Source organism: Callorhinchus milii, unplaced genomic scaffold (genome assembly GCF_018977255.1).
Source record: "Callorhinchus milii isolate IMCB2004 unplaced genomic scaffold, IMCB_Cmil_1.0 Scaffold6, whole genome shotgun sequence".
Classification (NCBI taxonomy): Eukaryota; Metazoa; Chordata; class Chondrichthyes; order Chimaeriformes; family Callorhinchidae; genus Callorhinchus; species Callorhinchus milii.
The window spans coordinates 226,576-239,456 of record NW_024704747.1 but is presented as its reverse complement, the minus strand read 5'-3'; the positions used below and the strand labels follow the sequence as shown (position 1 = coordinate 239,456).

At 55.7% G+C, this 12,881-nt stretch overlaps 1 protein-coding gene across 1 annotated transcript in view; it reads left to right on the top strand.

The window, feature by feature from the left end:
* The window catches only part of slc4a3 (solute carrier family 4 member 3), an 18,978-nt gene extending 6,097 nt beyond the window's left edge, over positions 1–12,881 (top strand). The window contains exons 6-22 of the mRNA XM_042336170.1: positions 1,801–1,937; positions 2,322–2,502; positions 2,614–2,749; positions 3,114–3,297; positions 4,011–4,119; positions 4,256–4,440; positions 4,827–5,043; positions 5,933–6,139; positions 6,874–7,022; positions 7,258–7,452; positions 7,714–7,923; positions 8,431–8,520; positions 9,145–9,311; positions 9,520–9,773; positions 10,435–10,604; positions 10,839–11,012; positions 11,491–12,881. Of these exons, the coding sequence (XP_042192104.1) occupies positions 1,801–1,937; positions 2,322–2,502; positions 2,614–2,749; positions 3,114–3,297; positions 4,011–4,119; positions 4,256–4,440; positions 4,827–5,043; positions 5,933–6,139; positions 6,874–7,022; positions 7,258–7,452; positions 7,714–7,923; positions 8,431–8,520; positions 9,145–9,311; positions 9,520–9,773; positions 10,435–10,604; positions 10,839–11,012; positions 11,491–11,568 (2,843 nt within the window). The 3' untranslated portion in view covers positions 11,569–12,881. The remainder of the gene's footprint in view (positions 1–1,800; positions 1,938–2,321; positions 2,503–2,613; positions 2,750–3,113; positions 3,298–4,010; positions 4,120–4,255; positions 4,441–4,826; positions 5,044–5,932; positions 6,140–6,873; positions 7,023–7,257; positions 7,453–7,713; positions 7,924–8,430; positions 8,521–9,144; positions 9,312–9,519; positions 9,774–10,434; positions 10,605–10,838; positions 11,013–11,490) is intronic.

Genomic DNA, 12,881 nt, shown 5'->3' with positions numbered 1-12,881 from the left:
ACCATGATGGTGATCAAGGAGAGTGATGAGAACCTGGGGGAGGGGGGCGTGGGCTGCCCCTCTCTTGATTGCGAGGACTTTGAGGAGTTTGTCTTGGATTTTGAAGAATACGATCTGTGGGAATCCATCAACAGCCACTTACTGCACAACGGGGAGCCCGGCCGTGAGTAACACTGTCCTCAACACTCTCATCTCCCTCCACACTATCCGCCACACTCTACTCCACACTCCTAGCTCCCTCTACACACTCGTGGAGTCCTGTAGCTCAGTGGTTAGAGCATGTGCTTCACAAGCGAGAGGTCCTGGGCTTGATCCTGGCAGAGCGAAATGTTGGGCAAGTTTCCATATTCCACATGTTCTGTTTACATAGCAATAAATAAGAACCCTGTTATCAGTCGATTGGTGGATCGCTTTTTCGGGGGTAATAATCCCTTCCCAAAAAAAAATTTGGTCCCTCAATCCACGGCTGTTTGTGGGGCACTGCTGTGTGCAATTGGCTGCTGCGTTTCGCCCACAAAATATACTGTCAATTCACTTTACAGTATATTCTCTAAAGCACTTTGAGACGTCTTGAAGACGTGATAAGGCGCTGTATCAAATGCAAGGATTATTATTATATGATTATCTTCACTCAGTTTACCCCATTCAGTACTGACCTCTGAACTCCGATAACCAGCCCCCTGATCACTGAGGCCCCCCTCCCTCTGTGTGTCTCTCACATTGCCCTGTTGTGATTACAGTGTGTACATGGACATATGGCCTGGGGTGGGGCTGTGCGGGGGAGGCTGCCCTCGCTGCTGGTCAGTGACTGACCGGGCTCGGTTGCTGTGGATGCTGAGAGCAGCTGACATTGATTTGTTCGCGTTGCTACGGGAACAGTAATTGTTCTTTTGGTGACACAAGTGATCGATCGTAACCCAAATTCACTGAAACCTCAACCAGCCCAGCAGCTCGCTCCCCGCTCCCCTCCCCAGCCTTGTCCTCCCCAGGCCTCTCCTCGTCCTGCCCTGATCTCCCCAACCCTGCCCTCTCTCAATCCAGCTCTGCCCTTTCCCAACCCAACCCAGCCCCCTTCCAACCCAGCCCCCTTCCAACCCAGCCCCCTTCCAACCCAGCCCCCTTCCAACCCAGCCCCCTTCCAACCCAGCCCCTTCCAACCCAGCCCCCTTCCAACCCAGCCCCCTTCCAACCCAGCCCACCACGCCCCAACCCAGTCTTCCCCCAACTCAACCCAGCCCTCCCCCAGCCAAGCCCTCCCCAGCCCTGCCCAGCCCAACCCTCTCCAGCCCTCCCCCTGCCCAGCCCAGCTTCCCTCCCCAACCCCTGCCCTCCCTAGAACAGGTGCCAGAGAGGCCACAGCTTTGGGGGTCGGTGGCGGTGCCAATGGGGGGGGGCAGTGGTGGCAGGGGAGGGAGCAATGTTCAGACAGCCCCGCCAGCAATGCAGTGTTCCCCCCTCCCCCCACAGTGTGTACTGGAGGCCGAGTCTGGGTGTGAGCTCCTTGTTGCTGATGTTGTGTTGAGCTGTGGTGGGTTGGCGCTCAGGGCAAGGAGAGTGAGTGGGAAGTGATGCAGGTAGTGGAAAAGAGGCAGCGGGAATGTTTCCCAGTTACTGGATGAGGTGGACGTGGGCAAGGCTGGGGTTCAGCCACTGGACACCTTGTATGGTTGGTCTGGATTGACTCCAGAGGCTGAGAACCACTAACCTGAGCCGGGACAGGTCTCAGTCCTAGGGCTGTCGGGCAGCTGTGGGATTGGCTCTCTCTCAGGGAGCTGTGTGATTGGCTCTCTTGCCCTGCAGGTCACCGATTTGAGGACAACCCTGGGGTGCGGAGACACCTGGTGAAGAAGACATCAAGGTGCCAGGCAGCCAGGACCAGCACCAAGGCCCCCGCCCCCCCCAACGTCAAGAAGAAACTGGATCGTAAACCACACGAGGTACCAAGCTCGCAGCTCCTGATAGAGGAACATGACATAGAAAGGGCTCTGGGACGCTACACCGTGTGAGGGGCACTATATAAATGCAAATTGTTGTTGTTGATAGGAATAGGAGTTTGCCATGCAGCCCCTCGAGCCTGTTCCACCATTCTATTAGATCATGGCTGGTCTGTACCTCAAACTCCAATTAATTAAACTCACCCACTTCTCCCAGTGCTGTGACCTCACACCGACTTCGCTCTGTGCCGAGTGGCTGATCTCAGTCGGGGCAGCAGATGGCCTCCGTGTCCCTGGGCTATGGAGAGGACACTGACCGGGTGATCAGGGTGTAGAACTCCCTGTGGTATCTGTCTCTGTGTTGCTAAGCTCAGCTTTGGTCCCCAGGTGTTTGTGGAGTTGAACGAACTGACCTCCGATGGGAAGAAGGAAATGCAATGGCGGGAGACTGCTCGCTGGATCAAATTCGAGGAGGATGTGGAGACGGAAACGGACAAATGGGGAAAACCACACGTGGCCTCGCTCTCATTCCGCAGCCTTCTGGAGCTCAGGAAGACCATTGCTCATGGTGAGCTGGGCCTGGGGCTGGTGGAGCTCTGTCTGTGTCTGTACCAATCTCCTTGTTGGTGCTATACTATGGTGGAGCCTCTCTCACTGTCACCCTCTCCCGCCGTGGCAGGTGCTGTGTTGCTGGACCTGGAGCAGAAGACGTTGCCGGGTATCGCTCACCTCGTGGTGGAGACCATGATCACCTCGGATCAGATCAAAGCCGAAGACAGAGCCAATGTGCTGAGAGCCTTACTGCTTAAACACAGGTACCCAGGCAGGGGGAGGGGCTCAAACACAGGTACCCAGGCAGGGGGAGGGGCTCAAACACAGGTACCCGGGCAGTGGGAGGGGCTCAAACACAGGTACCCAGGCAGGGGGAGGGGTCAAACAGAGGTACCCAGGCAGGGGGAGGAGCTCAAACACTGGTACCCGGGCAGGGGGAGGAGCTCAAACACTGGTACCCGGGCAGGGGGAGGAGCTCAAACACTGGTACCCGGGCAGGGGGAGGAGCTGGCTGTGAATGGGGGCTTGCAGGAAGGGGGAGCGGGAGGAGATGCCTGGCGGGGAGGAGCTGTGGGGACAGTGGGAAGAGCTGCGGTGTGTGAGCTGAGGTTTGTGTCCGCCCTGCAGTCACCCCAATGATGAGAAGGAGGGAACCTTCTTTCCGCGGAACCACTCCACCTCCAGCATGACCTCCCTGTCAGCCAATCACCACCACCCACAGCGGCACCGGCACGAGGCCTGTGTCACCGTGCCGCTCATGGGGGAGGAGCCCATCGAGCTACAGGACAAGGCATCTGAGTTAGACAAAGAGGTGAGTCAGGCTGTAGGAGAAGAACCTTCCTCAGGGATAGCTCCAGACAGGCTCTCAGCGAGCAGTCGCTCTCAGCGAGCAGTCACACTCGGCCTTCTGGCTAAGATCAAGTGTAGTTTCTGTTCACATCAGTTACTCCTGGAGCTAAAGCAAAGCTGGAGTTTATCTCCTGTTGAGTTTGACTTGTGTTGTTACCATAACCCAAATCTTACCCATGGGGCGTGTTGAGCTCTTGGCTTCAGCTGTGCTGTCTGCCCTCTGCTGGTTGAGGTTGGGATTGCAACACTTCCCACCTAAGGAGTGAGATCTGCCCTCAAACACACACTGAGATCTGCCCTCACACAGAGGAAGGGGAGACACTGGAATCACTTGAGCCTCTGGTCAATAGTCTCAGACCGGGCTTGCCCTGCCAGAGAGGCCCTCCCGTCACCTGCACCTGCTCGGGGAAGGGGGGGGGGGTTCGTGAATACAGCATTCAGGTTCACATTACCTTTGACAATTTGGGGTCCAGAGAGTTTCAGGAGAGGAGCTTGTCTGAGGAGACAATCCTCGTTCCCAAAGTGGGACATCTCGATCTAATGGGGGTGAGTATTACCCCAGTGTGGTGTGTGGGTGGAGTGGGGGCTGAGTGTGTGTGGGAGGAGCTGTGTGGGTATGAATTGGGGTGGGGGGTGGACTCCCCCAGCATCACTGATTCACAAACTTTATTTCAGAAAAGTATAACTAGCCACACGGCTGAGGGGCATAAAAAGAGCCACCGGGCAGACCTCAAGCTACTGGAGAAGATTCCGGAAAACGCAGAGGCCACCGTGGTTTTAGTGGGTACGTTTTGGTGGAACTGATATTGAGTGTGAGTGACAACCGGCCGCTTGTGATCCCACCCACTGAGGCTTTCACCCTCTGTGGCCTTAGCCCAGTCCTGCTCCATGTGTCTCTTCACTGACTTTCTCCCTTCCAGGCAGTGTGGAGTTCCTGGAGCAGCCTGCCATGGCCTTCGTTCGACTCAGTGAGGGCGTCTTCCTGGAGTCTGTGCTGGAGGTTCCTGTGCCAGTCCGGTTCATCTTTGTTTTGCTGGGACCCATCCAATCCAACCTGGACTACCACGAGATCGGGCGCTCTATCTCAACCCTGATGTCAGATAAAGTAAGTCTGTCCCTGCCTGGAGATGCCCTCCCGTCACCCCTATCTGCGTCACACCTTATTGCAATGCAGTATTGACTTTCGCTCATTGACCTTTGTTGACCTCTGTTGACCTGCGGTGACAATTATTAACCCTTGTGAGGGTCCTTTGACGCCCGTTCACTTGATTAACTCACATTGACCCACAAAGATTTGTGTTGACTTGAGCTGGGTCTTGTTGACTCATAGTGATTCACACAGAGACCCGTTTAGGCTGGGAGTACTTGAGCTCAGAGTTACATCAGGGCTACGGTGAGGGTCGAGCAGGCTACGGTGAGGGTCGAGCAGGCTATGGTGAGGGTCGAGCAGGCTACGGTGAGGCACTAATAACATGGCTTCCTGGGTTACAGCATTTCCATGAAGCTGCCTACATGGCTGATGCCCGTCAGGATCTCCTCAATGCCATCAATGAGTTCCTGGACTGCAGCATTGTGATCCCACCATCCGAAGTGGAAGGCAAGGACCTGCTCAAGTCCGTGGCCTCGTTCCAGAAGGAGATGCTGAGGAAGAGGAAGGAGCGGGACCAGAGGAAGTCAGTGAAGGAGGGCAGCTTGTCCCTGCTCAAAGGTACTGAATGATGCTCAGACATCTCAACACTGGGCATTATTTTTCCATGTTACACACTATATTCCCCCTTTACAACTTGACACAGAGGTTTGCCCTGAGCTTTGTGTTAATAGGATGTGTGACCGAGCCCATGTTGGGCACAAGAGCTCACAGTCAGGATGACACTCCACCTCAGTATTCCCACCCTTTTCGCCCCCACACCTCTCAAATCCAACCTTCTGCTCAGGTGCAAACCCTCAACTGTGTAGCACCTCAGGACACCCTTCTGACGTGAAAGGCATTAGGTAACTACAATTTGTTGAGCCCAAAGTGTAGTGACTGTATATTTTGTGGGCGAATCGCAGTAGCCAATTGCACACAGCAGTGTCCCACGAACAGTCGTGAATTGAATGACCAGATTTTTTTTGAGGGATTATTACACCTGAAAAGTGATCCACCAATCGACTAACAAGCAGGTATTATTGAAGAGGATGGGACCAAGGACAGAGCCCTGAGGAACACCGCACGAGACAGTGCGGGGGCTGGAGGAGAAACCGTTTGTGGAGATGAAGTGGAGGCAGTGTGAGAGGTATGATCTGAACCGTCAAGGGCAGAGCCGTGAATGTTGAGGTGAGAGGAGAGGAGAGGCGGGGGATAATGATCAACAGTGTCGAAGGCAGCAGAGAGATCAAAGAGGACGAAGAGGCTGAGGGAGCTCTGGTCACAGATGGACAAAATGCCATTTGTCACTTTGACCAGGGTTTACTGCTAGATAAACAGAGTAAGGAAACTTGCCTAAGGTTTCGACCTGCCCGGGAATCAAACCCGGGTCCTCTTGCTTGCAAGACGACTGCTCTAATCACTACTCTGTGGAAAACCTTAGACATTCCATTTCTCACCTCTTCCCCAGATCCCGGTGAGGAGAAGGAGGAGATGGAGGATGATCCCCTGGAGAGGACAGGAATGCCGTTTGGGGGAGTTTACAGGGATATCAAGCGACGATATCCCAAGTACCTGAATGACATTCGAGATGCTCTCCACACCCAGTGTCTGGCTGCTGTCATTTTTATCTACTTTGCTGCTCTGTCGCCTGCCATCACCTTCGGAGGGTTGTTAGGTACGGCTCCTGTTGTACTGAACCTTCTGTCTGTGTCATTGTGACCTGTGGATGATGGAGGAGAGCAGGTTAGTCTCTCTCAGGGCTCCATCATTCACTGAGCAGAAATAATAAACACAAAGGAAAGAGCAGAGACCGGGAGCAGAGTGATCCCGGACTGTCTATAGACTTCCCATCTCTTCCCTTCACAACTTCAGAACTCTGCAGCTAATGTCTTCTCTTGCACCAGGCTCCGTGAGCCAATCAACCCCATTCTCGCCCGGCTCCACTGGCTCCCCATCCCCCAGAGAATCGGGTTTAAAATCGTTGTCCTCACTTTTAAAGCCCTCGCACCTCTGTGACCTGCTAACACCACACCTACCTGTCCAATCCCTCCGCTCAGCGGGCACTGGCCTGCTCCACTGACAGCAGTCGGGTCTTCAGCCTCTCTGCCCCCACCTTCTGGAACTCCAACCCAGAGCCTCTCTGCTGACTCAAACCTTTGCCTCCTTCAAGGTCTGTCTCAAGATTCTCCTCTTTGACCGCACCTTCGGTCACCTTCCTACCCCCACCCTCCCTGCCCTCCATCCCTCCTGATCCCAACCCTCAGCTCAGGTCCAAATCCTTGATTATCCAGCGGCTTGGGATGTCCTCCTGATGTACAAGGCGCTGTGTAAGTGTAGTGTTGTTGTGAGGGTGGGTTACTGACTGACCTCTGATCTCCCTGCTGACCCATGTCCATGCTTTGTTTACAGGGGAGAAGACGGAGGGGCTGATTGGCGTGTCCGAGTTAATCATCTCTACCTCGGTGCTTGGGATCATCTTCTGCCTGTTGGGAGCTCAGCCGCTCCTGGTGATCGGTTTCTCAGGTCCCCTGCTCGTGTTCGAGGAGGCGTTTTACAAGGTACAAGTCCTGCCACACAGTGAGAGAGACACAGTGAGCGAGCTCCTGGTGTGATTAGGACAGTAACTAAGATTGGGGTGAAGATGGGGCTGGGCAGGGGCCAGATACGGGGGCCAGGCGGGGATGGGGTGAGGTTGGGGGTGGGGAGTGGGGGGCGCAGGTGATGTTGGGGAGTCGGGGACAGTAGGACAGAGTCTCGATGGTGTGAGTACAGCTTAGTCCCTCTTGCCCACAGTTCTGCCAGGCGCAGCGGATGGAGTACCTGACAGGCCGGGTGTGGATCGGGCTGTGGCTGATGGTGATTGTGGTAATCACCGTGGCCTTTGAGGGCAGTTTCCTTGTGCGTTACATCACCCCCTTCACCCAGGAGATCTTCGCCTTCCTCATCTCCATCATCTTCATCTACGAGACCTTCTATAAGCTCTACAAGGTGAGAGCCTCCCTCTCTCCCTCCCTTTCTCCTCCCCTCCCTCCATCTCCCCTCCCCCTCCCCTCCCTCCACCTCCTCGCCCCTCCATCTCCCCTCCCCCTCCCTCCATCTCCCCTCCCCCTCCCTAACCTCTTGCAGCGGCGGAGGTGGGGTGGACTGACTGGGGTTCGGGGCACTGGGCGTTGACCTGGGTTGGGGAGGGCTCTCCTAAGACGGTGAGTGGGGGCTGACTTGGCTGCTCTCTCTCTCTCTCCCCCCCAGGTGTTTGCTGAACACCCTCTGCTGAAGACCTATCCCGCCGTCACCCCGGGTCACAGCATGAACCACTCTGAGCCGGTGAGCAGCCCGGAGACCCCCGGGGTGGGCATGCAGCCCAACACGGCCCTGCTCTCCCTCCTCATGATGTGCGGGACTTTCTTTGTGGCTTTTTTCATGAGGAAACTGCGTAACAGTCGCTTCCTGGGGGGCAAGGTGAGTGTCCACAAGCCCGTGTCTTCAGCCTCACACCGCCCCCCCCCCCCAAACTCTCCTCACTGAGACAGGTTTCAAGGTAGAAGAAGTTGTGGGAGGGCGCCAGGGGCAAAGGTGGGGCCAGGATTGGGGAGGTGGGGTCAAGGTGGGGAGTCAACACCAGTTGGCAGGGTGGGCGGGGACAATTAGCAGGGTGGGTCAAGGAGGCGCGGCCTGACAGGGCGGCACTAGGGGGTGTAGTCAGTTGGTGGGAGGCGGGGCCTAGCAGGGTGTGGCTGATAGTGATGTAATGTGATGGACACCCCCCCAGGAGGCCGGAACTGAGCTGTCAATAACCATTAATGATCAGAAACGATCAATACTGGGGAATGGAGGGAGCGCTGCTCATTCCCCCGCACATGGCTCCTCTCTCCCCTCTCCCCCCCCCCCAATAACGCACACACAGAGTTCCCACTCCCCACTGCGGTCAGGGAGGGTGTAGTGACTGAGATTGCTGTGTCTCTCCAGGCCCGGAGGATAATCGGAGACTTTGGAATTCCCATCGCCATCCTCGTCATGGTGCTGTTGGACTACGCCATCACCGACACCTACACACAGGTACTGCCTCCCACCAACACACCCTCCCACTGTCAGTCACAATGTTCCTCTGTAGTTACTCCTCTTCCCAAGCTCTCAACCCTTACGCTCTGCAGAAATCCTTCCTCCCTCTGTCCGTCTCTCACTCACTCACCTCCATCTTCCTACACGCTTAATTATTGAGCGCGGTAACCCATCACCATGCTTAACACAATCTGAAACAGACTTGAGAGTTCCTTGTGTCCCACTGACACAAGTCCCCTGTGTCTGGAATACAATATACTCTCCCCAGAGGGCTGCTTCCTACTTATCTGATTCTGGGGAGTATCAGATACAGGCTGGCAATAATATAATAATAATCCTTGCATTTGATGCAGAGCCTTATCACGTCGTCGACACATCTCAAAGCGCTTCACAGGATAATCCTTCACAGAATATACTGTAAAGTGAATTGACTGTATATTTTGTGGGCGAAATCATTTGAGAACCCTCGAGTATGAGTTGGGGTAACTGCTGGAGTCTAATCAGCTAAAACTACATAGCTTGCCATTGAGAGCTATGTGTGGCAAACTTTCCTGCTGCTTGTCTAGCTAGGACCACCCTACTCGTTCGGTAACTTTTAACCTCTGCCTTTTCACCCCTCAGAAACTAAATGTTCCTAACGGTTTCTCGGTCACATCTCCTGACAAGCGGGATTGGTTTATCCACCCCCTGGGGACAGACCACAGCTTCCCCATGTGGATGATGTTTGCCTCCGCCATTCCTGCCCTCCTCGTCTTCATCCTCATCTTCATGGAGACCAACATCACCACGTGAGTCACCACAGCCTGGCCTTACCCCCTGATCCCCCCTTGCCCACAGCACCGCCAGGGTCAAGGGCTGCCCACTAGGGTGGGGGGGGGGGGGGTGAGTGGGGGGGAAGAGCTGAGGGTGGGGGAAGATGATTGAAAGGGCAATGTTGATGGGGGCAGTCTCACACCCCACACTGACTGTGGTCATTCGCTCACTCTCTGTCTTCAGGCTGATCGTCAGTAAGAAGGAGAGGAAGCTGGAGAGAGGGTCTGGGTTCCACCTGGACCTGTTGCTGATCGGGGTGATGGGGGGTCTGTGTGCCCTGTTCGGGCTGCCCTGGCTGACAGCAGCCACCGTGCGCTCAGTCACACATGTCAACGCACTGACCGTAATGAGCAAAGCCGTGGCTCCGGGGGAGAAACCCAGGATCGAGGACGTCAAGGAGCAGCGCATCACTGGCATCCTGGTCGCTGGCCTCGTGGGTGGGTCATTCCCCCACCGTAACCACTGCCCCCCCCCCCCCGGAATTCCCTCCTCCCTCTCTTCCCTTCCCCTGTCACTCCTCATCCCCCTCTATCAACCCCTCCTTCCACCCACCTCCCCATCCCTCTCACTCCAACTCCGTCACCCCCTTACTCTCCCTCGCTCTCACTCCCCCCTCTTCCTCATCACCCCCATTATCTCTACCCCACTGCCACCATCACCCCTTCCCTACCCCCATCAACCTCCCCCTCTCTCACTCCATTCCCTCAAATTTACTGTGTTTCTAACCCTGACCTGGGCATGTGGAGGACAGTGTAGAGGGAGCCGGGAGTGTGGAGGACAGTGTAGAGGGAGCCGGGAGTGTGGAGGACAGTGTAGAGGGAGCCGGGAGTGTGGAGGACAGTGTAGAGGGAGCCGGGAGTGTGGAGGACAGTGTAGAGGGAGCCGGGAGTGTGGAGGACAGTGTAGAGGGAGCCGGGAGTGTGGAGGACAGTGTAGAGGGAGCCGGGAGTGTGGAGGACAGTGTAGAGGGAGCCGGGAGTGTGGAGGACAGTGTAGAGGGAGCCGGGAGTGTGGAGGACAGTGTAGAGGGAGCCGGGAATGTGGAGGACAGTATACAGGGAGTGTTGCTGTGTACCTGACACTGGGCTGTGTTTACAGGTCTGTCCATTGTGATGGGGGAGATACTGCGGCTGATCCCCCTGTCCGTGCTGTTTGGTATATTCCTGTATATGGGTGTCACATCTCTAACCGGCATCCAGCTGTACGAGCGCACGTTACTGATGTTCACCCCGACCAAACACCACCCTGACCACACCTTCGTCACCAAGGTCAGTGCCAGTGGCCACGATAACACAGGTACCTTCCCCTCGGTGCCCCCCTCCTGGGTGACTTCGCTCGCTTGTCACCTCTCCCCCTCGGCCCCCTTATCACCCCTTTCTCCTCGATGCCCCTCCCCCCAGGCGCTCTGCCACCTCGGCTCTCCGCTCTGTCCCCTTGCTGCCCCCCCTTGCCTGGCCCTCGTTGCCCCTCCCCCCTCTCAACCTGTCCTGTTTCTGGCTCAGGTGAAGACCTGGAGGATGAATCTGTTCACTGGGATCCAGTTGGCGTGTATCGTGGTGCTGTGGGTAGTGAAGTCCACTGTGGCCTCACTCGCCTTCCCCTTCATCCTCATCCTCACTGTTCCGCTCCGCCACTTCCTGCTGACACGCATATTCCAGGACCGGGAGCTGAAGGCGGTGAGTTGGGGGTGGGGGTGGACATGAGGTCTGTGACATGTTTGGCAACGGAACGTGGGAATCGAGCCCCCACCTTCTGTGACGTTCTCTAGTCCCGGTTCCTGAGCCAGGAGGGGCTGCAGTATCTCAGGGCACTCACTGCTGATGGCAGCACAGCCCGGCCCGGCTCATCAGCAGGACCTGGAAGGGCTGACTGGTCACTGGGGGCCGGGAATCCTCCCCCTCAGCCCCTGGTAACCCTACAGCCAAAGCCCTAATGGGGAGGGTGGTCCTCGCTGGACAAGCAGTGGGAAAGCTTGCCAGACAGCGATATCAATGGAAAGCTGTGTGGTTTTAGCTGGTTAGATTCCAGCATTTACCCTCCCCCCCCCATCCCAACATTCCCAGAGTGTGGGTGGGGGAGGGGGAACATTTTAAGCTGTGCACAGATATGTGGTTCCGTTCCATCCGGTTAAAGTTCCCCTCTTCCTCTCCTCAGCTGGACTCGGACGATTTGGGGCCCAACTTTGATGAAGATGGACATGATGAGTACAATGAGATGCACATGCCAGTCTAACCCAGGGCAGGGGTCGCAGGAGCAATCCCTTCCCCCCATCCCACCCACACTGAGACCCTCCCCCCCACATCTGTGACAGAGAACCCCCACATCTGGCTATGTCTACCCCACAACTGTGAACTGTCTGATTGCGTGGCTAAACCCCCTCCCCCGCACATCTCCTCCCCCACACATCTCCTCTCCCTCTCTCCGCTGCATGTTAGCCTGTAACTGAGATCCCCCCCACCGCACACGTTTGCGACTGACCTGCCCTCAACAAGACAGCTCTGGGGAGTGAGACTGCCTCACAGCGGGGGGGAGGGGGAGAGAGGAGTGAGATCCCCCACACACAGAATCAGAGTCACTGCCACTCGCTGGGGAGGGGTCAGTGAGATTGTGGGGGGCTGACTGAGGAGCTGACGATGCTGGTGTTTCAGTGTTGCAGGATAGGTGGGGCTGTGTCAGTCTGTCAGTGAGGATGTTAGTGTTCACTCTGGCCTTGGGGCTAAACCAGGGTGTGACTGGGGTAGGCTCCGACAACAACAACTTGTATTTATGGAGCATCTTCATGCTGGCAGTGTCTGAGTGTTTGCCTTCACTGGGGTTGGGGATCAATAAACTTCACTCCCTCACTCCTCCCTCCCTCCCCCCCTTCCTCCCACCCATCTGGACACCGAGTGTAGTGAATATCACGTTGGAGCCACCCCAAGCCATTGATCTGATGGAGGATGGATGTGAATTACAGAAGTCACACCCAGCGATAAAGTACCATAAGGGAGCTCACTGGCACACAGACTCAATCCAGTGACACACACACACACACAGGATGGTGTTGGCTGGCAGGAGGGAGGCAAAGTTTGATCTACAAAAGGAACGTCCCTGATTGGCAGAACGACAAGTGACGTCCCCCAGGGAGTGGACCCCAGCTTTTCACCCTGTAAATGAACGAGCTCCTAACAGAGAGTGCGGGGCCATGTGAAGAGCATAACAGAAGCTTGTGAGAGGAACAGAGACTCATTAAATGTTGAACTTGGAGAAGGTGAGAGTATTGAGGAGAAACGAATGGTGGGTGGGAGGAAATCGATTCTAAAGGGTGAATGGGGAAGTGCGCGGGGGTTGGGGGGGAAACAAGGGATTTAGCGTCTGGGTTCAGAAAATGTCAGAAAATAATTTGCTGGTACAATCTGTCAGGTGATTGGGATTGGTTTGGTCTGTGCAGGGATTTGATGGGGGTGGGAGAGTTTATCTGACGTCCAGTCTGTTCCATGTTTACAAAGGCCACATGTTGGCTTGGATTATAATAATACGTACATTTGATACAGCGCCTTATCACG